The 26,100-nt window shown below is 36.2% G+C and overlaps 1 protein-coding gene and 1 pseudogene across 1 annotated transcript; both read right to left on the bottom strand.

The window, feature by feature from the left end:
- Positions 1-4,380: 4,380 nt before the first annotated feature.
- LOC148583649 (uncharacterized) lies at positions 4,381-8,768 on the bottom strand (annotated as a pseudogene).
- Positions 8,769-15,009: 6,241 nt separating this feature from the next.
- Positions 15,010-23,333, bottom strand: PBA1 (N-terminal nucleophile aminohydrolases (Ntn hydrolases) superfamily protein). The gene is made up of 8 exons (XM_059604631.2): positions 23,114-23,333; positions 22,533-22,609; positions 21,770-21,825; positions 21,181-21,253; positions 20,200-20,311; positions 16,099-16,172; positions 15,415-15,489; positions 15,010-15,312 (listed from the first exon to the last, which is right to left on the bottom strand). The coding sequence occupies exons 1-8, from the start codon at positions 23,214-23,216 to the stop codon at positions 15,181-15,183; spliced, it is 702 nt and encodes a 233-aa protein (XP_059460614.1). The 5' UTR covers positions 23,217-23,333; the 3' UTR covers positions 15,010-15,180.
- Positions 23,334-26,100: the final 2,767 nt, after the last annotated feature.

Genomic DNA, 26,100 nt, shown 5'->3' with positions numbered 1-26,100 from the left:
TAGAGAGCAAAATTCTACAGTTTTTCTCTTTTTAGTTTAGGTTTTCTTTAGTTTAGGTTTTATTTTTATGTGGAGCTAAATTCTCAACTAAGGTTGGGGATGAAGCCTCACTGATGAAGAACAACATCACTTTTATGTAAGTTTTTATTATTCTGATTTTATTGGGTTTTATATTTCAATTGTTTTACTTCTAATCAATTGTATGGAGTGATTCTTGGATATCTCTTGTGATTCAAGGATACATGTGATGATTTGAGATAATTTTATACGATTGATTGCTTGGCTTTTAACTCATAAAAATTGGATATCCCTTGTGATTTGTTCTACAGATACATCTGGTGTTTCAATTGAATTTGGATTCCTTTTGTGATTTGGTCAATGAATGGATACATGGGATGGTTTTGATTAATTCTTTGAAGCATAGTAAAACATATCTATGATTTAATTTGTGAGAACTTCGGATTAATATTGATGAACATAAAGTATGTTGTTATGATTTGGTGAGTGTGAATTCCCAAACCTTAGTACCTTTATCCTTAGATTTACTTATTTTATTTAGTTTATGTTTATCATTTAATTTTTAAAACTCAAAAATCAAAACCCTTTTGGAACTAGATTAGGATTTAATTAGTTTAGATATAAATTGCTCTTTCAAAAATACAATTCTTTGTGGGATCGACCTCGCACTTGCAATCCATTAAACTACAATTGATTCGTGCACTTGCGAGTTAAATAAATTTGCACAACAATTATATATATATTAAAATTGTTTTTGGATTTTTTTTTTTTTTTTTTTACCCTAGGGTTCAAACTTGCTGCTTGCGCCTCATTTACTCATTTATATTTTTATTTTAAAAAATTGGATTTTTATTTTTCAAGCCCAAAAAGGCAAAAACATTGATTTTATTAGGATTTTTTTTTTCTTTTTTAGGTTTTTCTTTTTTTATTATTGGGAACAATCACAACAAAGCCCAACATATTGTGACAAAAGGGCTAATAGTTCTTACATAAATGGCCCAAATCAGTTAAATTAAGCCCAAATATTAGGCCCAATACATAAAATAAGCCCAAAACACAAAAAATTTCAAAACGTTAATAGCTCTTACAAAAATGGCCTAAATCAGTTAAATTAAGCCCAAATGTTAGGCTCAATACATAAAATAAGCCCAAAACACTAAAACTTTTCAAAACCCAGTTACCCAGTTCCGGATAACTGGGTACCAACCGGAACAAGGCGGGTACCCGGACAAAAATTCAATGGGAAAACTATAAAAAAACCCCCAAACTATCAGCCGTTTTCGACTTAGTCCCCTGATGTTCCAAAAGTCATAAAGTAGCCCCCCAAACTACCAAACTGTTGCATTTTGGCCATTCTATTAGTCAAAACCGTTAGTCTGGATGGGAACCACAAAACGACGCCGTTTTATTAGGGTTAAGTTACGAAAATGCCCTTTTGGGATTTTTTTTTTTTTTTAAAAAAAAAAAAAAAAAAAGTATGAGCAAAACAGTGCCGTTTTGCTTAGGGTAATAGTTATATTTTGATTTTATTTGTTTAGTCTCTCCTTCTCCTTCACGCAGCCTCCTTCTCCCTCACCCGGTCCCATCCTTCACCCAACCCCCCCGCCCGATCGCCGCCTTCCCCCGTTCACGCAGCCCCCACGCACGGTGCGCCGCTCGATCGTAGCCTTGCCCCGTTCACGCAGCCCCCCCGCACAGTGCGCCGCACAATCGTCGCCTTCCCTTTACGCAGCCCCCCGCACGGTGCGGTCTTGCAGCCCCCCACGGTGTCGTCTGCCCGATCATCTCCCTCACGAGACTCCCTCACGCAGCCGGTCCCGTCATCCTGAAGGTAGCCCACTTTCCCGATTGAGTTTTTCCTATGGGTTTGGTTGTTTTATAGAAGATTTTGTGGAGAATGGGTTTGGTTTTTTTGTAGAAGATTTTGTGGAGAATGAGTTTGGTTGTTTTGTAGAAGATTTTGTAGAGAGTGGGTTTGGTTGTTTTGTAGATGTATTGATGTTCTAATTTAGTGTGAAGGAGAATTCGTTTTATAGTGTCCAAAAGTGATATGGGTCCCTATGTTTAGACGATTTTGTTTCTATATTTTTGCCTTGTCTGCAGACCCGTTGGTTTTTAATTTAATTTTTTTTTGGTTAAAAATTGAAAGTTATTAGTTGCTGTATATATTGTCAGCTTATTGTCGGATCGGTTGGTTTAAAATTTTGCATTCTGCCTTCGCTTTGTTCTGTGGTCCCCCTTGTTGTAATGCATGTCATGCAGCTGGTCCCGTCGTCCCGTCCCGTCATCAATGATGGAGAAGTTTGCCGGTGAAGATGATGCGAATGGCTGTGTACTGTCGGTGGGAAGTTCGCCGGCGAAGTCTACCTCTGCGTGTATGAAATGCCTATGCGGAATTGAATCACGAGTGATGACTTCTCGCACGCAGAAAAATCTTGGTAGAAGGTTTATTGGATGCGGTAAATATAAGGTGCGAATTTAGGTTTTAAAAATTTGGGGTTTTCGATTTCTTTATTTCTTTCTTTATGCTTTTCTCCATTTGATTCAAATCTGTACAATGATTGCTGGTTTGGATTTGTGGGTCTCTTTTAAGAGATGTGTTCCATGTTGTGTAGCCAATGTTTTTTTGTGGGTTCCATTTGTGGGTCTCTGCTTTTTTGTGGGTTCCATTTGATGTTTTTAATGATGACTACTTATATTAGACGTTTTTCATTTGATTCTGTGATGAGAATAGAAGACTTACACCCATTAATATGAATTTGTTTGAGTAGGTAAGCTGCCAAAAAATGAAGGAAAAAAAAAAAAGATATTTGATGAACATATTCATCTACTTGTAAAATGCAGGACCCCCTTTTCTAAGACCCATTCATCACTTTGTATCCCAATAGCATATTCACTTTGTATCCCATTTATCACTTTGTATCCCAATAGCATAAGTGTAATTATTATCCTCTTTTGCCTTATTAATTTGATTAATTGCTTCTTGAAGTTTAATGACATCGTTTTTATGTACATGATGAAAACATATGTCAATCTATTCCCAATAATAATAATAATAATAATTACATGGTATATATTCCCATTCCATGCAACTGTTTTAGCTCTCTCTTAGAGCAAACAGCAATTATTTATTGTTCTAAGTAAATAAAGATAATGTTAATTAGAAAGGTGGGTCTTTAGACTTTTTTATTATTATTATTATTATTATTATTATTTATTAGACTTAGGCATGTCCGTTACCAAATAAGGCTGGCCTTGTTTGACAAAGTTTTTGGGTCTCTTCCATTGGAGTATTGGAAAATTGAAGGATGTAAATGTTTCACACTCCATAAATAGAAATAGTTTGAAAGCTCATAAGGTCTCCTTTTGTTGTTGTCTTATTTGTCTTCTTTTATTTTTGACTCTCTGAAATCAAATAACATTGAAGAACTCCATTGTGAGTTATATTACACTCTGTTTGTGAATTGGTTAGTAATTCTCATTTATGAAATATGCAGAACGAAGGTGATCGTGGTTGTGATTATTTTATGTGGGTTGACGAAGAAGCTATGCTCCATGTGTCACAATTTGATGCCTAAATAGCTGATCAGAAGAAAGGTTTTGAAACTGAACTGGCGAAGTTGACGTTGCAAATTGCCGCTGAAAAATGCAAAAATAATAGCATCGAAAAAAACTTAAGGATGTCATTGGCCACTTGTTTGATCTTAGCTTTTTGTTATTGTCTTGTTTTGTTAATGATTGAGAAAAACATCATTGCACTGATAGTAAGACAATGTTGCTGTGAGAAGGAGAAACCTATGTAGTTTAAGGACTATTATTTAGTGGGTTGTATTAAAGTGCAAAACCTATGTGTTAGTAGGTATATGTTTGAGATGTTTCAATTTCCTGATATGACAATTTGATGAGTTTCAATTGTTTGTACATTTACCTATTCCAACCGAATTGCATTGATTGTGTTCTATAAAGCAGTGTTTACACCTAGTCCTGGTGTAATTGGTGTTTTCCTTGTGCAATTGTAGTTAAGAGTTTGTTCATGATACAATTTGATAAGTTCAATTTTCTATCACAAATTACAATGGTTTTATACACAAGGTAAATGTGTCTAAACATAAACCAAATATATAATACACATCCAAAATCACCAAATTGTAACGGCTACAAGGTAAATGTGTCTACCATTACCTATATACATATTACACATCCAAAATTACCAAATTGTAACGGCTACAAGGTAAATGTGTCTACCATTACCCATATACATATTACACATCCAAAATGACCAAATTGTAGCATTATATATATATATATACACACACATCGACAATGATCAATTATCTCTATAGTAATCCATTTCCTTGGTGTCTAATATTTTTGCCAATCTGGCTTCTTCCTTTTTCTCTTGTTAGCCTCCATGACTGCAATTGCCTTCTCCACAATCTGTACAATAGTTTTACCTCTTTTAGCAGGCGCTGATGTACATACAGTAGTACACCCCAACTGTTGTTGAGAAGGCTGAGAAGATCTGCTTGGTAAAGCAGACCCTTCTAGTTGTGATGTTCCATGTTCCTGCGTCAACAAGTGTGGGCTCACATTTGGGGAACCATAAAAAAATAAAAATAAAATAAAATAAAAAATCCAAAATTGTAGATACGTTTAATATATATATATCGTTCAATGAGTAAAGGCTACGGAGTACTATTTGCAAACATGAGGTTATGTGCTTTAAGGATAGACTTTGTTTTTTTGTTATCAATAGTAGACAAAAGACATTAACAAACAATTCAAAACACACACACACGTCACATCATAACATTTTTGGGGGAGATAAAAATTACTTCAAAACTAAACATATTGACAAACATACTCAATTTTTAATATTTTCTTATCATACTAAAAGTTCATTATAAAATCTAACTTCTCATGCAAAAACGCATATTAAGCAAATTAAAACCTAACTTTTTTCCTTTTTTGGCTCAAAAAAAAAAAAAAAAAAAAAAAAACCCTAACTTTTTTGTTTTGTTCTGCTTTTTGGAGGCTTTATGTAGTATGTACATTTTATTTCTCATCCCACACACATCATTATAATTAATCATGAGGATAGATACGTGAGTGAAGTAAATGTCAATAAGAAGGACCAAACCCAACACTTGATGACAGAAATTTGAAAATCATAACTTGAAATAAGTAGAAGCCAAGCCCCTCGGGATCCGTTACTCACTACTTGGTTGTTTTCTCATGGCAATATGGAAGATATTGTTACAATACAAGTCAAAGTTTCACTTAATAGGACTTAAAAATCCCATTGATTGGATTTATTTATTCAGTTTATTATAATTTTTTTTTTTTTTTAAGGAATTGGGTAGAATTTGATTAATAAGGCAATATCGGCACAACAGTCAACAAAAATAATATCACAAATATACTTAAAAACTTCGTCAAGACAAACACGTTCCTCCCTAAAAGATTTAACCATTATCTTCATACTCCTATTACAGTCTAAACAAAAAAATCCAACCAATCAACGTGTGAAATGAATCGATGGAGTAGATTATCGATTGTTCTAAACATAATAATATCATTTATTTAACATCCTTCTTCAAGTTAAATTGAAGTGTATAATAATTTAACAAAAGAAATACTTAGTGTATGAAGTACTCACATTGACACTAGAAAGGCTCTAAGATTGTGCGGACTATGTATGAGGAGGTCCATATAACCTTACGGTATTGACAGTACCCTAAAACTATGTAACATTTCACAATATTAAATATTTGAAATAACATTTTATTATGTCATCCAAAAGTAATATTATAAACAGTTTGCTCACAGTAGCATTGCCCGGAGACTGTAGGGTTTGATGTTGAGAATGCCCATACAATCTGACGGTGTAGACTATACCCTGAAACTGACCTCTACCTCCACTCCTAGTCATTGGTCCACTAATATCCAGTCCAGTAGGCCCTCCCCTAGTTCTTGGTCCACCTCTGTACAGTCCAGTAGGCCCTCCCCTAATTTTTGGTCCACCTCTTTGCAGTCCAGTAGGCCCTCGCCTAGTTATTGGTCCACCTCTTTGCAGTCCAGTAGACCCTTCTGGGGTAGGATGAAACTGACTTCTACCTCTACTCCTACCCCTACCCCTAGTACTCCCTTTACCTCTAGAAGATGCATCAGTATCTTGCAAAATCTGCAAATATGATGTAAACTTGGTAAATCAAATGTAATGAACTAATTGCAATTAGTAATGACATTTAAACAGTTTATCACTTATTGTTTCAGCATCAATGGTTGGCTGGGGAGTTGGGGTCTGACCATGTAAACTTCGACCACTATCATCTTGTACCTATGATAATAAACTTGTCAAATAATAACATAATACAATATATAATGAACAAGAGAAAAAAAATAACAAAAATTAAAAATATATGTAGTAACTCACCTCATGTTGTCTTGCACAACTACTTCCTCTCCTGTAATTCACTGCCTCTGTTCTATTTCGTGGACTTGTTCTGCTATTGTGTCAAATCCCTCTGCATTTGCTGCATCTAATCCTCACTCCACCCTTCCTCATACGGTATTGATTAACCGGCTCTTCTGGACCCCTTGTCCTTGCTTTTCTGGGCCTCCCTGGTTGTATTCTACTTATAGGGGGTCCACTTTGTCATAGTTAGTCTTCACCCATTGGTCCTCTCCAGGCATTGGATACACAATGTCATTATACGCCTTTTTATACATCTCAATGCTATACCAATCATCTACGTAATCCTCGGGGTTTCCATTAAAAAACCAAATTGCAGACATTGCATGTGCACAGGGGATTCCTGTCATGTCCCACTGTCTACACCCACAAGTTTTCCTCAACAAATTCACAACATATTATTTATTATTGTGGGTTACTTCATATAACCCAGCCCCAGCATATGTATTGTAGCAATGCCCAGCAACTTGTCCAATTTCGTCCAATTTGGCAACAACCCTTGGACATAGCCTACCAGTCATGGTGCGGATCCCATCCCTCTTCGTTTGATATCTCTTCATCAACTTCTTCCTTATGAATTCCAGCATGGATATGATCGGCAGGTCACGTGCATTCAGGATGTAAGCATTGAAGCACTCACAGAGGTTGTTGACAAGTAGATCACACCTCAGGACTGTATTGAACCAAGCCTTGAACCATGAGCTTGGGTCAACATTTGACAAGTAGTTGTATGCATCCTCACTTATATCCTTCAATTCATCCATTTCCTTATGGAATTCAGCTTCAATGTATGTTGCGGCCGCAACCCATAACTTGTCTTTCAATGCAAGACCACGATGCCCTGCGTCTCTGTCGTTGGCATACAAATGCCTCACACAGAACCGATGGTCACCCCCGGGAAGCACCACGTCAAACGCTAGTTGTAGCCCCTACAACCACAATGAATAATAAACAACACCTTGTTATCTTTTGACGAAAACAATGAAAAACAAAAAAGGAATAAACATAACGAACTTATAATATAGTTATCTTCTAACGATCAGAAATAAATGTCCATCCTTGTGCAAGGGGTGCCAAGATCTGAGGCCAATGTCTTAAGAAACCATATCCAACTGTCTTTGGTTTCTGCCTCAACAACTGCAAGAGCCACTGGGTACATGTTATTATTACCATCCCTCGAAATGGCCAACAAAAGCTGTCCCTTATAAGTCCCCTTCAAAAAGCACCCATCCAACCCAATGATAGGCCAACAACCAGCTCGAAAACCTTGCTTCATGGCAGCCAATGAGAAATACAACCTTTGGAAACATGATGGGTGGTCAGGTAAAGATCTATCAACCTTCATCATCACACAACTACCCCGATTCGTTTGTCTAATGGTTTCACAATAATCGCAAAGCTTATTGTATTGCAGCTTTACTTTGCCCTGCAGCATTTCCTTTGCAATTCTCCTAGCCCTATACAATTGGCAATTATTAACATCAACACCCCATTTGTCTTTCACTTCCCCAAGAATTGCCTTCAACAGCATGTTAGGTTGCACTCTAAACTTGTCAATAAGTTTATCAGCAATCCATCTAGATTTCACAGTCGAATTCCTATGCTGCCTTGTACAAGTGTGCTTGTCTTGTATCGATCTAATTTCAAATGACTCTTGATCCTTGGATTTACGACCGTAAACCCGATACCTACAACCTAGATCCCTGCATACGACAATACATTTAGCTAGGTAATTTTTTTAAAACCTTATATCCTTCCCCTTCTTCAAATTGTTCTCCCTAATTGCTTCTCTAAACACATTGATTGAGGGAAACAGCTGCCCATTACTCAAATGTGGATTCAACATGTCAGTCTGTTGAAACTCTGTTCGCCTAGTTACAAATCTGGAAACAGATGAAACCTCATTCTCCTCGTCACTTATAGGAGGGGATACAAGAATGTTACTTCTGGCCATGTCAGAGTTTGCATCATCATCATCAACATCATCACCATAGCACTGACCCCTTCCACTATCTTTTTTACCTACCCTTGCATTTGCATTTTCATTATCATCCTCCGCCTCCTCATCATGCTCCCCCTCCTCATCAGTATCCTCATCACCATCCTCACCCTTATTACCCTCCCCATCACCCTCCTCAACATTTCCTCTTGCCGTGGATGGCCCAGGTAGATTGTTATCTTCATTAAACAAGTCCGGTTCGAAATACTTCTTTTCAATAAGAATCATCTCGATCAATCCTACTATTTTCACCATATTCACCATTATCATCATCATTATCGTCTTCATCTTCATCATCATTAACTACAACCTCATCAAATGAAACAAGATACAACTCAATAACCGGTACCCCTTTATGTGCAACAACCATTTCCAAGACATTATGATCTGATGAAATTAATTTTAAACCCCCTTGAAACGTACAACCTGGTTGTAAGTAATACACCAAATCCCCTGACTTGTATCCATAGTTTTTTACTATACCCTCAATCTCAAAAAATGACAACTTGTCCTCATCATATGTCTCATCATGCACATCTACCTCACCCTCCCCACATATGTGCACATAAACCCCCTATTAATCTTACCACCGTAATGCACCTCAAACACAAACTCTTGTATAGCCATCCTAAACAATAAAAGAATTAAAGAAAATTAACAACTCAATAAAATATTAAAAATAATAATAATAATAATAGAAATTCAAGCTTATGTAAAAATCAACTACTATTAAGTACGATTTAACTTTAACTAATTAATTAAAGTCACTTCACAGGAAAAATAAAAATAATAATTAACGTTAAATTGTACAAGGCATGCAATCTAAAGTAAGGGAACATCTCGGAAACAAATCTAGACAATATATGGTCATTAATTATGTACACCCAATTATAAAGGCACATGAAGCTTCATATGATCATATGAGTATTTTATATGACATTATTTTATATGGCCACGTCACCCATTGTGGATGGAGGTTGGAAATAGTGATGGGATGTAGGGTTACTCGACACTATAAAATTATCATGATTTTATATGTGCGATAAAAAATAAATCAAGAATATATATTTACGTTACTAGAGTAAAAATGAAGTGCTATACATATTTTTTTCTAAGCTAACTTTATTTATGTTACAAAATGACCACACAATTTTGTAACTTTAACTGATTTTTTTTTCCAATAAATAAATATGCAAGCTTCCCTTACAAAAATTAAAAATTAAAAAATTATCATTCTTGTCAACTTCGACATTCTCAAACACGTGGAGCATATAAGTAGCAACAAAATACCCCAAAAGTGAGACATATTCCTATTTTTGTCCTCTCCCATGCATGCATGATGCATATAATTAAGGAGAGATAAAATGAAAAGAAAAAGAAAAACAAGAGAAGAAAATAGTAATATTTGAATATTCAAACTCTCACATCTTAAGGGAGAAAAACGTGTACATTTGGATATCCCTTTTGGAGCTAGTCAAGCATGGCCTCAGGATGCAACTAATTGGTCGACATTTGTGTTTTGTGTTTAACCCTAGACATTTTCACTTTCTTTTTAACTTAGTCCAAAATTTTTGCGGAAGAGTGGTTCTAAATAAAATATTCCAAACTTTTTAATGCCTACTTTCCATTGGAGTTCATTTAAGATTTTGCAAGTCAAAGATGTGTTTTTAAATAAAATAGTTGAAAGTTCCTCATTTGGGAGTGTATTTTAAATAAAATGGCGGTATGTAGCATACAAAAATCATAATTCGACACCCAAGCCGTAGGTTGAAAGAAGCAGGGTGGGTGCTCTACATTTGGACAATTTCATTTCTTTTTTGTTAATTTTCAGTCACCTTATGATGTATTGCTTGTCATGGTTTGTTTAGATTTTTCTTCTTTCTTTTCCTTTATAGTAGACAACAAAGGGGACCACATATAACATGCATTACAACAAGGGGGACCACAGAACAAAGGGAAGGCAAAATGCAAAATTTTAAACCAACCCATCCGACAATAAGCAAACAATATACACAGCAACCAATAACTTTCAATTTTTAACCAAAAAAAAATTAAATCAAAAACCAACGGGTCTGTAGACAAGGCAAAAATATAGAAACAAAAATCTTCTAAACATAGGGACCCATATCACTTTTGAACACTATAAAGTGAATTCTCCTTCACACTAAATCAGAACATCAATACATCTACAAAACAACCAAACCTATCCTCCACAAAATCTTCTGCAAAACAACCAAACACATTCTTCACAAATCTTCTACAAAAAAACCAAACCCATTCTCCACAAAATCTTCAACAAAACAACCAAACCCATAGGAAAAACTCAATCGGGAAAGTGGGCTACCTTCAGGATGACGGGACCGGCTGCGTGAGGGAATCTCGTCAGGGAGACGAACGGGCAAACGGCATCGTGGGGGGGCCGCGAGACCGCACCGTGCAGGGGGCTGCGTGAAGGGACTGCAACGACTGGGCGGCACCGTGCGCGGGGTTGAGTGAAGGGAAGGCTACGATTGGGTGGCGCACCGTGCGGGGGGGCTGCGTGAACGGGGGAAGGCTACGATCGGGCGGTGCACCGTGCGTGGGGGCTGCATGAACGGGGGAAGGCGACGATCGGGTGGGGGGCTGGGTGAAGGAGGGGACCGGGTGAAGGAGAAGGAGGCTGCGTGAAGGAGATGGAGAGACTAAACAAATAAAATCAAAATATAACTATTACCCTAAGCAAAAAGGGTGCCGTTTTGCTCCTGCTTTAAAAAAAATAATAATAATAATAATAAAAAATAAATAAAAAAATCCCACAAGGTCATTTTCGTAACTTAACCCTAATAAAGCGGCGTCGTTTCGTGGTTTCTGTCCAGACTAACGGTTTTGACTAACAAAGTGGCCAAAATGCAACAGTTTGGTAGTTTGGGGGGCTACTTTATGACTTTTGGAACATCAGGGAGCTAAATTGAAAATGGTTGGTAGTTTGGGGGGCTTTTTTATATTTTTCCCAAATTCAATAAAGTTCTGCCTTATATACAATAGTAATTTTAAAAGCCATCTCAAATGTCTTCACTTCAACATCTAGGGAAAAACTTTTCTGAGTTGATGGCATCAAGCTACCACAATATCACAGGAAATGATAAGTAATGAATCAAAAGCAATGTCAACTCAAGTATGGGAAACATTTTGTGATGGTAAAATTTTCTAACGCCATTGTAATTGTAAGAAACACAGTCACCACAAACTAAATCAGCCAAGGGGAAACAGTGTCACAGTAAAAGAACTATTCTCACCAATTCAACATTTTTATCAACATTTGACATGACTCATGCATGCTATTTGCCTCCAAGAATGCATGTGTGGATACAACATCATCTTTACAGATCAATGCTGCCAACACTGAGTCAAGTAAGCAATCTTCAAGGTAACAAAAAATTTAGGTGTGTCAGCCTTAATTCAAATTCAGATAGAATCACACTCTCTAAATTGATCTGTACATTACAAATTCATTATCAAAACAAAAGAGAATAAATAACAACAAAAAAAAAAAATTAAAGAAAAAAAAAATTCATTATCAGATTTCCCTACGTATCAACCTTCTTCTCTAAAAAAATAAAAAAATTTAAATAAATCAATATTTAAAAAAGATAGGCTTAACAGTTAAAAAAAATAAAAAATAAATAAATAAAAAAAAAAAAGGTAAGTATACTTATAATAGTAATCTGAATTAATTAATACTCATCAATTATACAAAAAAACTTATTACCATTGACATCTTAATAACCATTGAGATCTCAATCTGAGATCTAATCAATCAGAGCAACTGCTCATTATATCAAGATTCTAGTAAGAATAAAATATCCAAATCATCATATCCATAACACAATTCTTTCACACCCATAGATAGTTTTTAAAGTAAATGAAGTTGAAACCAAATCATACTTCATTGAAGCTATACAGTATATGCCTCCTCGTTGAAAATTTCTTCTATCAAAGAAACCTGTCACCTTTCTCAACCACCACACCTTCCTCACCCCATTGAAATGGATTTACTTCTGCTGCCAGTTTTCTTAAATTGCCAAACAATTCATCTAAACAATTTTTTTCGTGATATCATTTAAGATGATGTAAGCCTACCTGCACTATTTTTTTTCTAATTTTTGTTTTTGTCTAATTCTACCTACTTTATGATTGCTCCACTTTACCTGCATCTTGACAGAATATCAGCCTCACTTGGTAGGTAAGTTAAAAACGTAAATAGATTCCTACAACAAGTGTCATGTCAGCATTAATGACACATTATTTACAATAATAAAAATAATTATAAATAGTAAAAAAATTAAATCAAAATCAAAATCTCGTGCAAATTCTTTCTATACTAATCAAACTTTACACTATGTATTTTAGTATTTAATCATTTTTTTTAATAAATTCACTATTTTTTATTTTTTATTTTTTAAAGAAAATATGGGTATTTTTGGAAGAATGGCATAAAGGTAGTTCAATTGCACCAAACTTGTACTTTGATGTATTTAAGTACCACACCCATCAGTTCGTAAGACTTTAAAAAATGACTAAACAGTTCATGGGTCTTAAAGTGTATTTAACTTTCATTTTTATTTTTTTTTTCAACTTTTTCCCACAGCCAATAGTAATATAAATTAGACAATCCCGAATGGTGAAATTAGCAATTTCTCCAACAGATTAATATTTCTAAACTGGAATGATCAATTGCTCCTGCACAAGCATCCACGTTATCTCGTCTTTTTTCCTTTCCATTCTTTCCACTAAAAGATATCAATTTTCTTACTAAGACTAAGGCTCTGTTTGTTTTGCCGTCAAATGATTTACTAAAAATGTTTTACGTATATACGGGTGTTTGGCGCGACATAAAATAATAGTCAAAGGAAAATATTTTTCCTTTGACCGAAAATTCTTCTTTAATTTTAGGAAAATAGTTTACAGTTTTCAAAACCGTAAACCATTTTCCGACTTTAAGCATCTCATTCTAGAATCGACGGACCATGCCAAGACCCGCCTGGAACCCTCTCGGGACCTACCCGGGACTTGACCGGGACCTGCCGTGACCCGCCTGGGACATAACTGGGACCCGCCCCGGACCTAGCGGGGACTTGACCGAGACTCGCAAATGACCTGACAGAAACCCGCCAGGGACCTGCCTGGGACCTGCTCGGGACCTGACTGGAACCATACCCGGGACCTCTCCGAGACCTGACCGGGACCCTCCCGGGACTTGACCGAGACCTCATTGGGACCTACTCGGGACCCGCCTGGGACCTACCCAGGACCTCGTCGAGACCTAACCGAGACCCGCCTAGGACCTACCTGGGACCCACCCGAGACCTAACCGAGACCAACCCAAGACCCGCCCGGGACTTGATCGAAACCCACCCAAGACCTCCCCGGGACCCACCTGAGACCCGCCTGGACCTAACTAGGACCCGCTCGAGACCTGATCGGGACCCGTCCAAGAACTACCTAGGACCTTACTGGGACTTGCCTGGGACCTCGCAACTGGGACTCACCTCGGACCCGACTAGACCTGCCTGGGACCCGCACAGAACCCCTGACTAGGACCTACCCGGGACTTTACCAGAACTCGACCGGACCTGCCTAGAACCTGGCCCGGGACTCCGCCGAGACCTACCTAGGACCTGCTCAGGACTCACCCAGGACTTGACTGGGACCTACCCGGGACTTGATTGGGACCCCACCGGAACTTGCGTGGAACTTGATTAGAACTTGCCCAGTCAGTCTCGACGAGATCCCGAGCAGGTCCAAGGCGGGTCCCAGTCAATTTTGGATCGAGTCCCAAGCAAGCCCGATCGAGTCCCACGTGAATCCCGATTAAGCCCCGAGCAGCTCTCAACAAGGTCCTAGGTAGCTCCAGAGCGAGTCCTAGCAAGTACAAGGCAGGTCCTAGTCAAGTCTCGAGCGGGTATTTTTATATTTTATTTTTAAAATTATTGTATATTAGTATATTTATGTTGTTAATATAAAAAATATTTGTGATTTTTCTGTGCACGAGCCAAATGCCGAAAAATATTTTCATCGTAAAATATTTTCCTGTAAAACGACTTCCCTAAAAATATTTTACTACGAAAAATATTTTACGCCAAAACAAACGAAGCCTAAGTATAACCTTTTCACAATCCATTAAAAAGTGGCACCCCCTTATAACCCTTTCCCCAATTTATAACCCTTTCCCAATTGATTAGAGCATCATCTCTTACAGTTCCTACAGTGATTCTTTCTTTACTTATTCCCGACACAATAAAACCTATTTTCCTTTCTAGTGCATGCACATAATTTATTTTTATTTTTATTTTTATTTTCCTAGTATCTCCAGATGAATATAGGAACCAAACCCAAAAGATTGAATGTGCAAGTATATTTTTCTACAGCTATGACTGACCACTAATTGGCCCAAAGGACAGAATATGACAACACACTCCACAATAGCAACCCACTAAAACCCATTTAGATTTCTTCAAAAAAAAAAAAAAAAAAAAAAAAAAAAAGAAAGAAAACCATGTAGATTGAGTCAGAAATACATTCACCAACACATATGGTATTATGAACAGTTATCCAAGATAAAAGATTAAAATCCTGCTCATAAAACAGAGATTGTAGCAAAAAGAGAAATAAATAGTGTAGCTAGGAGAGAGGCCTATCAACATTAAGATCAAATGTTCATTGGCTCAGGGCTGGAAGTGTTGAGTATGTCCAACAGTGAATTATGCGGCTCCAATTCCTCATGCCACAGTGGAAGTTTGTCCCCAGGGTAGAAGTTTCTTGTCACTCCCTCAGAATTTATCTGCACCAGAAGTTTTCAGTCAATTTGTGAGAGCATGTGCAGAGTGTAAGAAATCTACTGAGAATTTCTTAGTTAACTATGACAGTCTAATATAAATCTTACAATCACAGTGCGAACAACACCGCCACTAGCACCATCTCGTGCAATGGCAAGGGAAACTGCCTTCACCACTAATTGCTGCAGTCAAGCAAAAGAAACCGTTAGCATTGGAGCTTCAAATACAACAAAATAACAAATTCTTAATTTTTTTTCTTTATTGGATGAGCAACTAGAGATCAACAGTTACGAGGGCCGCTAGGCATCCCAACACTTTTTCTCAAATTCCGTTTTCCAAATGATCTGAACCCCACATTCATTTAAGAAAAAAAAAATATAAACCTATTTATTTATTGAATGGACCAGATCATTTGGAAAAAGAAATTTGGAAAAAAATGTTGGAATATCTAGCATTATCCCAACAGTTACAAGAAAACATAAGTTCCTCCTTTATCTCTCGCCATTTTACAATAAAATACATCAAGAAAATCGCATTGGACTTTTTCAGATTTTTCTTTCTTCTTTGGTAAGGACTTTTCCATATACAGCCGTGCAAAAATAACAAAATGAAAACATAAATAAGCTGCCATGTTTTCTACTTCACTTCTCCCTGATTTTATCCTTGAGGTGTTTACTGATGTAACATAGCAGTGAGACACGTCTCACAGAAACTTGTGAGGATTTTATCATCACTGATTTATTCCAAGGCAGTAACTGATTTTGCATTTGCAAACATCAAGATCTACATACCTCAGCTTCATCCTTGGTCATTCCTTCTTTCCATGCTTGGTCAAAAAATCCATACAAGTAACTAGAGCCAGATCCTGTGGAACAAAAAGCATGTCAAACTGAATGATTGCACTGAAGTTGCTAGTGAAGACTATGTTGTAAAGAAAACTTTCCAAATACACATTACAAAAGCAATGAACGTTTGAATGCTTAGCATGTAATTGGGGAACAACAATTGGGCCAACTATGATACAAGCTAAATCCAATCTAATTGGATAATTTGAAATTTCCATATAAGTAATTTCTGATTAAGTAATTAGTATTACTAGTCAATAGTGAATGCATTCCAAGTACAAACCAAACAATAAGGAGCCAGAGAGCATTAAGATTTACAAGTTGCACTATAGCAAAACATCAGACTCTGCCTACTCATGTGGAAAGCACACAGTGCACTAATCCCCAAAGGCCGCTTACTCCTTTCAAAGACTGACTGTTTCCTTCCTGCCACACATCAAGCATATGATCTAGTTTTCTAAGCCAATCTTCTAATTCTATCAACAGACTCCTCTCAGTCCCACACCTTCAAACCAGGTTTAGCAAGCACCTTTACTCCAAATAAAGCAAAATCAAAGACCAAAGCTCCCAGGCAACCAAAAATGCAAGAGATGATTCATGATTCCTGTTTCCACATATAAAAAAAGGTTTGTACCACAATCAATTAAACTACACATGGTAAAGAAAAAGCCATCTATTTTGAGGAGAGGGAAAGCCACCTTTATTGGGAAACGGGTATGCCAAAATCTCATTCAAAGGAAAATGCCTCCACCAAACCTCGAGTACCTTATAGTACAAGCGACCTCAAATTTCATACAACTAGTATGCATCAGTTCGATAAATCCTCAATAACACTCCTCACTGTTTCAATCTTACAAATAGCTCAGAACTTGGTATTGATGTCATTTCCAAATCTAGAACATCAATAAATAGCCTCACGAAACCAGCCTACATGACTATTTATTATTGTAGCTTCCTTTCTATTCCAATGTTGAACGTTTGGATGCCTTCAGAAACATGAAAATAATATACAATGAAGCCTTGTGGTTAAGCTGTTAAATTTCATGTCATGTGTATTAGTAGTAGTAGTTTTATCTTACTTGGTTGTTTTACTTAGCAATCTTATTGAGTATTGATTAGCTTTAATTATCTAATGTTAATCTTTGTATTGTAATCTCTATAAATAATAAATGTTAAGTGTGGGCAGCATAAAAATGTAGAACCCACCATTTATTCATTTTTGTCTTATTTCTTTGCATGTATAATCCAAGATATAGTTTGTGCTATTTCCTTTGTTCTTTTTTTTTTTTTTTTTCAGTAAGTAATCGAGATATTATTAAAAGTGTAAGACACCTCCATGCATACAGGAAGTATACAAGAGAAGCAGGTGCAAAAAAAACAAAAAAATCATGATAACTAATGATTAAAGGAGAAACATAAGCAGCTGTCCAAAGATACAAAGTATTGAAAAATAAAGACTTAATCTCCTCTAAAGTTCTCTCACGATCCTCAAAACTTCTATAATTTATTTCCCTCCATTAACACCACAAAAGGCACAAAGGCATCATCTATACCGGCCACCCCCCAGCTCCCAGTCATCATTGAGGGCCCCCTGAATTTCGTTCATTTGAAAATGCGCCCTGACGGCTATAAAATCCATTTCGATTTGAAAATGCGCCTGAATTTTGATTTGAAATCGGATTGATAAAAGCGTCCCAAAAAAAAAAAAAAAAAAGACAAAAACCCGTCAAGGATTCGATTTTCAGACCAATTCCTTCCCACCACTCATATTCCCAAGCCCCTTCCCATTTTTAGGGTTTCTAATCCTCCAAAAAAAACCAAAGCTGAAAGATCTCAGACCCAAAACTCCCTTGTTTTCGCTTCTCAAAACCAAAGCCTAAAGATATCCACTGAGATTCCGTTTCCAACCATCAAATTCGGGTTCAAGAATTCCTGGAAGATGGATATTCCCAACGAAATCGACGATTACGTCAAAAAATCCATTGATCACTCCCTAGGGCTCCCTGTATCCATGCACACTATGGAGTTGAAGCTTCGCGCCTCCGAAGATGCGCAACACCGACTCCACAACCGCTGTCTTTACGTACAGGCCAAATTGCAAGAGAAAGAAAACGTCAGCGCGCTAGGGTTCGTACATTGCAACTTTTCAAAGGGCGAGTGTATGTATTTTCTATTTGTTCATTTTAAGATTTCTCTTTTTCTTTTCCCCTAAGGCTGAAGCAAGTATGAATGCACAAGCGTTGAAGAAGTTTGTAGAGGAGAATCGGAAATTGGTGGCTTTTATAGCCGTCGGGGCGAATTTTCAAATGAATGAAATTCATGGGGCCCACAATGATGACTGGGAGCAGAGACGCAGCTGGGGGGTGGCCGGTATAGGCCAAGGCCCCCCCACTCGTTTGAAAAAAAAAAATTTGAAGGTCAATATTATTTTCAGCCTAGCTGACCCCTACCCATAAATTTTTTTGGCCCCTACCCATTAAAACTAATTCATAATCCCTACCGGCTAAACTTTGCAGAAGACGCTACCTAATCTTGATCAAGGAGAAGACTAAAGAGCCCATTGCAGCATTGGAGCAGAGAGAATAGAGACGAGTCAGTCTGATGGCCATGATGATCTCTAGTTAGAAAATGTAAGGGGTAAACAAAGAAGAAGATGCTGGAAGATTGAAATCAGGGAAAAGTAAACATTGAAAAGGTTGTGATGGACGACTTGAAGGAGAAGAAGATGCTAGAAGATTGAAATTAGGGAAAAGTAAAGGTTGTGATGGACGATTTGAAGGAGATCTCGTGCATTCCAAGACCACGTGTCGAGATAACAAATGAAAGGGAGTAATGGGAAGCAGTTGGCAAGCACTAAAGAAGGAGTTTATGTTTTATGTGGTAGGTAGTTGAGTTTTGGTTGGGAGTTGGGTTGAGTTTTAAAAGGCTTTATAGTTAGTGGATTTTATTGTTAATGGGTTAGCCAACTAAGGGCTTTTTGTATTGTATAGAAGAAAGTCCCGAATGGATGGAATATGCAATACTTATGTCTTTTAGGCTAGGCAGTATGTGCACCATTTGTGTGTTTTTTTTTTTTTATATATATATAAATTAATTTAATTTATAGTTAATTTTGTGAATTATTTTTGAAATGTGTTTATAAAAAATTATAGTTATTTGGTTGTTATTTGATTGGAAACTACAATATTTTCTAATTATTATTTAATAATTATAGTTTAGAGTAGTTTTTAGTTAATGAGAATCAACCAAAAACTTGTAAAAAAAAAAAAACTGTGGAAATAGAAATATATATATATATATATAGACTTTGGCCTCTGTCCATTATTTTTTCTGGCTCCATCCCTGCACCCCATACACTCCATCAGGCTCACTTGAACATCATCCTCCCCATGAACTTCCATATTTAGAGTCCACCGCTCTCCACCAACTTTCTCTTTCAAGCCTATAGCACCAAAGTCATTTACCTAAGTGAGCATGATTGAACCTCATCAAGTTCCTAATCCCCAACCCTCCCTTAGAGATTGGCGTGCGTCCCACACACCAGGTGATATTGAACTCTTCACCTCTTTAATCATAGTTTAGTCTGATATATGTCTCACCAAGTATAAAGAGGAAAGAAAAGAACTCCATATGACTGCCAGCACTATTGAAAATACACATAGTAAAAGGTTGCCATATGGCAGCTAATGCAAAATCTTATGTGGCCCTTACTACACAAGGTTGTTGAATGTAACATACAACAAAAAATTGAATGTCAAGCATGTCTGAATCTTATGATATGTCTGTTTGTGCGTATATGTTCAAAAAATTGGAAAAAATATGTGTTTGAAAAAATGAAATTAATATCTATTCAAATGTGATTTTTATTTAAAAACATTTCCTGTAAAAAGTTTATCAAACACATTTTTAAGAAAATAAAGAAGATATTTTCTATATTTGTCTTAAAAACAAGTTTTTGAAAATAAAAAACAGAAGACATCCCAAACAAGCCATTAGTGTGCAAGGGTATATTTACTAATCATTTAGACAAACAGAAGTAAACCATACCTCCAATCGCAAAAGGCTGCTCTATTATTGTTCCACCAAGAGGAATTCCATAAATTTTACCACCTTCATACTTGTCCCACCCACCAACGATTAGGCCAGTTTGTAACATGTTCTGCCAAGTCCAAATATCATGATAAAGCCAAGTACATAAGTACACTAGAAATAATTCAACACAACTTTTTGATAAGTACTTTAATACAAAGAAATGAAAACATGAACGGGTCTAAAAACAAAAATACATGCACACACAAACACAAACACAAACACAAACACAGAGATATACTGTTTCAACCTTCAAAATTAAAGTTCTCTTGTTTGCCATACGTGATATGAAGAAGCCACAAATGGCTTATTTTGATATAGATTTTTTTTTTTTTTTTATGAATAATTTGGCATAGCACATACTAAATAAGGGCTCTCCATATAGTGCTCAGAAGCCCAAGGGTAAGCAAGGCTTTGAGCAAGTTCAACCTGAAGTCAGGAAATGCTTGTTGACCATACAGAACATGTATAAGCATCCAAGACAGATAGATCCAGGTACTTCTATATGTGTGCACGTAAAGAAATTTATTGTAGCAATATCATGGCCCTATCGATGTTTCTATTTGCAAACAAAATCACTTGAAAGAAGAAAATAGTAGTATTTTTTTTTTCAATAAGTAGTAGCATAATTTAACTATTGAAAAAAAAATTTCCATCCCACCATTGATTTTATTATACCCTATTCTTCTCTAACACGGGTTTTTTTTTAAAAAAAAAAAAAAAAAAAAAAAAAAAAAAAAAAAGAAGAAGAGAAAAAAAGGGTCAAATCAAAATCAACTCTATTTTAGATCCTCAATGTACTCTAAAACACCATAAAATTTATGAGCTACAAGAAGAGAACCAAAATAGTCAACTACGGGCAAGCAAAATTTTTTATGTTAATCCAAAGCAAGAAAGCAATCATATCGAACAAAGCAAACTAAAGCAGTAACCCCACACCTTGTTACTATAGGATAGTAGCCTGACAAGGTTTGCAGAAACCTTGACAGTTGCAGGCTGCCCTAACTGTATCCTGTAAACAAAGATAATTGAGCAAAAAGATGTCAGTACATTGAAACTTGAGAAAATTGACTAACAAGGCAATGACATCAACCAAACAAACTAAGAGTCTTCGAGTTACTTCCAAATGAAGTTAAAAAAAAAAAAAAAAAAAACTCCCCCAACTTTATTAAGCTCATAATTTCAATACAACTACATCAATTATTAATACAGTGAATTATCGATGACTCCTAGAAATAAAATTAATAACATGATTCAGAACCAACACCACTTAATAGAAGAAAATTAAACCCAAAGAAAGCACCACAAGAGCAGACACTCTTAAGGATGGAGGGGTTAACTAAACTTGTGAAAAACAAAAGAATAAAAATAAATTAAAAGAAACACAAAAGGAAACAAACTCCAACAAGTAGGACAGGAAAAAAAATCACGCACTTGTTTAAAGTATCACAATCCAACAGATCCAAACTGCCAAACTAATCATACATTCAAGATGATCAAGGAAACAACCAGGAACAGAAGTACTTACGTGTGTTGATGCAGGAAGTAGCGCACGTAGTCAGAAACAATCTGTGAATCTGCAGCCTGAAAAGGAATACATGTTAATATACATGGAAGCAGATGAGTAATCATGCATTAGAGGCTTAGCATTTGTCTCTTATGTCACTATTAAAGTATTAATTAAATGATGAAGTTCATCATTTACTACGACTCTTTAAGGTTTTTGGACAATTGGTGTTTTAACATAGTATTTAAACCAAAGGTCCTAAGTTTGAATCTCGATACTCTGATTTACTCCTCATTTCAGTTAAATATTCTATGGATTAAGCCTCACTTATTGACCAAGAAAGCTTGAGCTCATACATGAGAAGCGTTAAGGTATTAATTGAATTGTTAAATTCAAAATTTCCTATAAGCTTACAATTTTGAACAATTGGTCATTCAACAGTCACCAAAATTATGTTGAGAGTATTTCCAGCATTTACAATTCGCCAAATGTATCACAATCCGTAATTTATTATACATGTAGAACCCAAAGTTGTCCAACACAAACACACGCACAAAGTAATCAAAGCCTTCATATGCTCATCAAAATGTCTGGAAACCATAAGAGAAAAAGTACAACATCAAAATCAACCTATAACCAAATGATGATTATGAATAACAACTCATCCATTGAGAACGGTTATTGGAATTAGAGCATTACAACCATTAGCACATGAAAGGATGGCAACCAAAAAAAGAAAAAATCAGGAACCACAAGGAATATGAGCTGTGAGAAAGTACAATACCGATCCGGAGCGACAAACATAGACATTATCCGTTAGCTGTGTAATCTTATCCGACGCGCGGTTAGCAACATACACACCTACCAAAACAACAAATGAGGTCGAATCAACCATAAATCTCCACCGTTACACAAAGAGAAAATTCCTTCGATTTTCTAAATGCAATCAATCTATTGACTGCCAAGGTATACGCCGGTGCAATTTTTTTTTTTTAATAACAATACTTAACAACAATTATAGAAGAAGAAGAAAAGAAAAGGAAAGAGCTGTACGTTATACTGATAATGAATAAATCGACTAACACAAGAAACTAAGCTAGGGTTTTGCAATCCAGCTCAATGTTACTTAGTGACTAGGAGCGGAAAGCCCGATGTTTGCCTCCCAAAGAGAGAGGTTGTCCTGGGAATCAAAAGTAGGGATACGGGAAACAGATTCCTGAGTTGGAGAGATGCAGTGCACGACGCTCCCAAGAGCGGAGAATTCCTAGACTCTTGGCGGATTTCAGTTGAATTTGCTTTTCCGAAAAAGACAAGAAAAATTGATTTCTCGGTAACCAAACAGCAAAAGAAGAAAAGCGAAAATACCAGTGCTCGTCCGGGAGTCGGCTCCGAGAACAACACCTCCGTTGTAAGTGACGCCGATGATGGTCGTGCCCATGGAATGAGGGGCGCTTAGATCGAGATCCATGTCCGAATGACGGTAGAAGTAAGATCGATGAAAAAGGATGGGCTCCAAAAATGCAGACAAATCAAAGACCCGAGAGACACTGGGGGAGAGGGGGCTTTCGTTTGAGTTATATGTACTGACTTCTTGCGCAAGTTCTTTTCTCTCTCTCTTTCTCTCTCTCTTTATTTTATTATTTTATTATTTTATTAGTTTTTTAATCTCTGAGTAATGTTAGGGGTACTAAATTTTGTATGGAGAGTCTTACCAAATTGATCTGTAGCTCATTCATTAGTATCCGTTACATTTTTTTTTAACTAATTGTTTTATTTCTCTCCCTTGAATGAGTTACACATTAACTTATTATGCCTCTCTTAATAAAAAATTTGGTACCCATAGCATTTCTCTTTATCTTTTATTTGCTAGATAGTCAAGGATATTGATATTGATACGGGAGTGGATCAGAGACAGGGAAGGCTGTCGAGGTGTTTTGGGGAGATGATTAGAGGTGTACAGATTAACCATTTATCACCTATTGACTGCAACCGAACTGACATTAACTGCTTACCATCAAAAATATGTCGGTAATCGGTTAATGATTGTTATGCCGATACCGGTTTAGTTCGATTAATCGATATAAATATTTTTTTGTCGATTAACCAAATTAACCGATAATAAACATTTGTTTAGTAGAATGATCATTACGAAAGTATTAGCTAGGTTCTTTTTTTCTTTTTTCTTTTTTTTTGACATGTCCGCACAAGAGGGAGGAGGGGGATTCGAACTAGTAACTTCCGCTTTATTAGGCGTGGTCCCAGCCGATTGAACTACCTCTTGGAGACTAGCTAGGTTTTTTTTAGTAGAACATATTAGTTGGTGAATTCTATGATCAATTTATTAGTAGAACATATGTATAGTGGATTCTTATTATTATAATTAATGGGCCAATTTAAAATTTGTTTGGTTCAATAAGCTATTTTAGCCCCACACACACACACAAAAAAACAATTTGGGCTCCAAAACAATCAATTTTTGGCTTAATTAAAAAAGCTCACAATTAACCGATTAACCGAAATATCCGTTTAACCGAAACTTTCAAAATAATCCTTATCAAAATGTAATTGGTGAATTAACTGATTTAATCCACAATTTTAGTTAACCAAACTGCAAATTGCTATAGCAAACCAAACTGAACCGATACCCACCCCTAGATATGATGGACGAAGGTAGAAATCGATATGGGTTTGATTTTAGACGGTCAATATATATATACACAAAATGTTGAAACAGGTCAAACGAATTGTGTTGGAATAGGTTAAACAGGTCGAGTTTGGGTCTAAATGGGTCGAACATGTCGACTCGTTTTTGACCCGTTTATTAAACAGGTCATGTTAGGTCACTCATAGATCATGTTTGGGTTTAAGGGTTCGGCTCGTTTGTGTTCAAGTTTACCCTTATATGGTTGACAAACTTGAACCTGACCCGTGACCCTATTTTCACAACCCTAATTTGGGTTCATGAGTGTTGCGTGGGATTGGGCAAAAGAGGATGGTGGGCTGTTTAGTGAGTCCATCGATAAGAAATAAAGGGGGTAATGGATAGCTAAATGGGCTTAATAAGCATGTTGGGTGTTGGGGTTGGACATGGTCCATTACTCCACCCCACGCAACTCCACCCAAAAAATATCATTTTGCACTTTCTCAATCAGCATCAGAAAAATATTAACAAGGCCCGTATACAAAGAACTACAAAATCTTTGTTTGATATTTAATTGACAATTTTTTCATACAAAATAATCGACCCAAAAACAAAAGAATCAAAACAGAGAAATGATATTTAGTAAACTTTCATACTACTGTTATACAACTATGATAATGTGGCTGTGAATATCAGCTATTGATTTTTATTTTACAAGCCCTTGTTGATCCAAATGTTGTATGTCAGTCGTATGAAAGTTTACTAAATAACATTATTCATCAAACAAAGAATGAAACCTTACATACATTGAAGACGTTCGCCATTCCCTAATGCAACTCTGTGTTTGGGAAATTTGATTAGGAATTTTGTTTTTATTGTGTATGATTAGACAATTTGTCAAGAAAATAGTAGAGATGAAAAGGAATATCGTATATCTATTGGTGACATTGTTATTGATTTTGTCAATTATTGCAACTACGATTAAAATAACTTTTTTTTCAGCCATAAATATTGTTAAAAATCAGTTATGTAACTAAATAAAATGCCACGAAATGAACGTTGTGAATGTTTAAAAGTTTCTCGGCGTTCGTCTTTACGCTAAGAAAAAGTTTGTCCCAACATTGGGCATGTCAGCGTATAATATACACATAGAAAGGTTTTTTTTCTTTGGTAGTGAAAGAGCTAAATGCTTAAGAAATGGGGCCATTTTAAGTGATTCTCAATTCTCATTTGTTAGTTTCTTCTTGTTGCTGCAAGTTTTCGTTTTTGACTATGATGCAGCACACGAACCACTTTGGAAGGAAACAAGGAAAAAACACAAAAGGACTGGAGTCACACCAGGGGTTGGCGTCGCACCAGGGGAATTAGAGCATCACACTCAACAAAAACAAACTTCTGAAACATACGTTTATTTCATATCATAAATTGAGGAGTACAAGGTCCTTATATAATACTTACTTATTAGAAACTTAAAAGGAAAAGACTTACTAAACGTAAAAGGAAAAGAAATACTAAACATAAAAGGATTTCCACAATATGAGAGATTTGGTTAAGGTAAGCCACATAACACATACGTGTTAGATTCCTTTGACAATTCCACCACGTGTAGATAGAAACTTAAAACTAAAAGTAAATTGGTTGTAGGCAACTATAACTCTATTCCCTGTACTACATCATATTCCTGCCTAAAAAGAACTCGCCTCCGATGAGT

Source organism: Corylus avellana, chromosome 9 (assembly GCF_965113065.1).
Source record: "Corylus avellana chromosome 9, dhCorAvel1.hap1.2, whole genome shotgun sequence".
NCBI lineage: Eukaryota > Viridiplantae > Streptophyta > Magnoliopsida > Fagales > Betulaceae > Corylus > Corylus avellana.
This window is presented reverse-complemented; position numbering and strand designations above follow the sequence as displayed.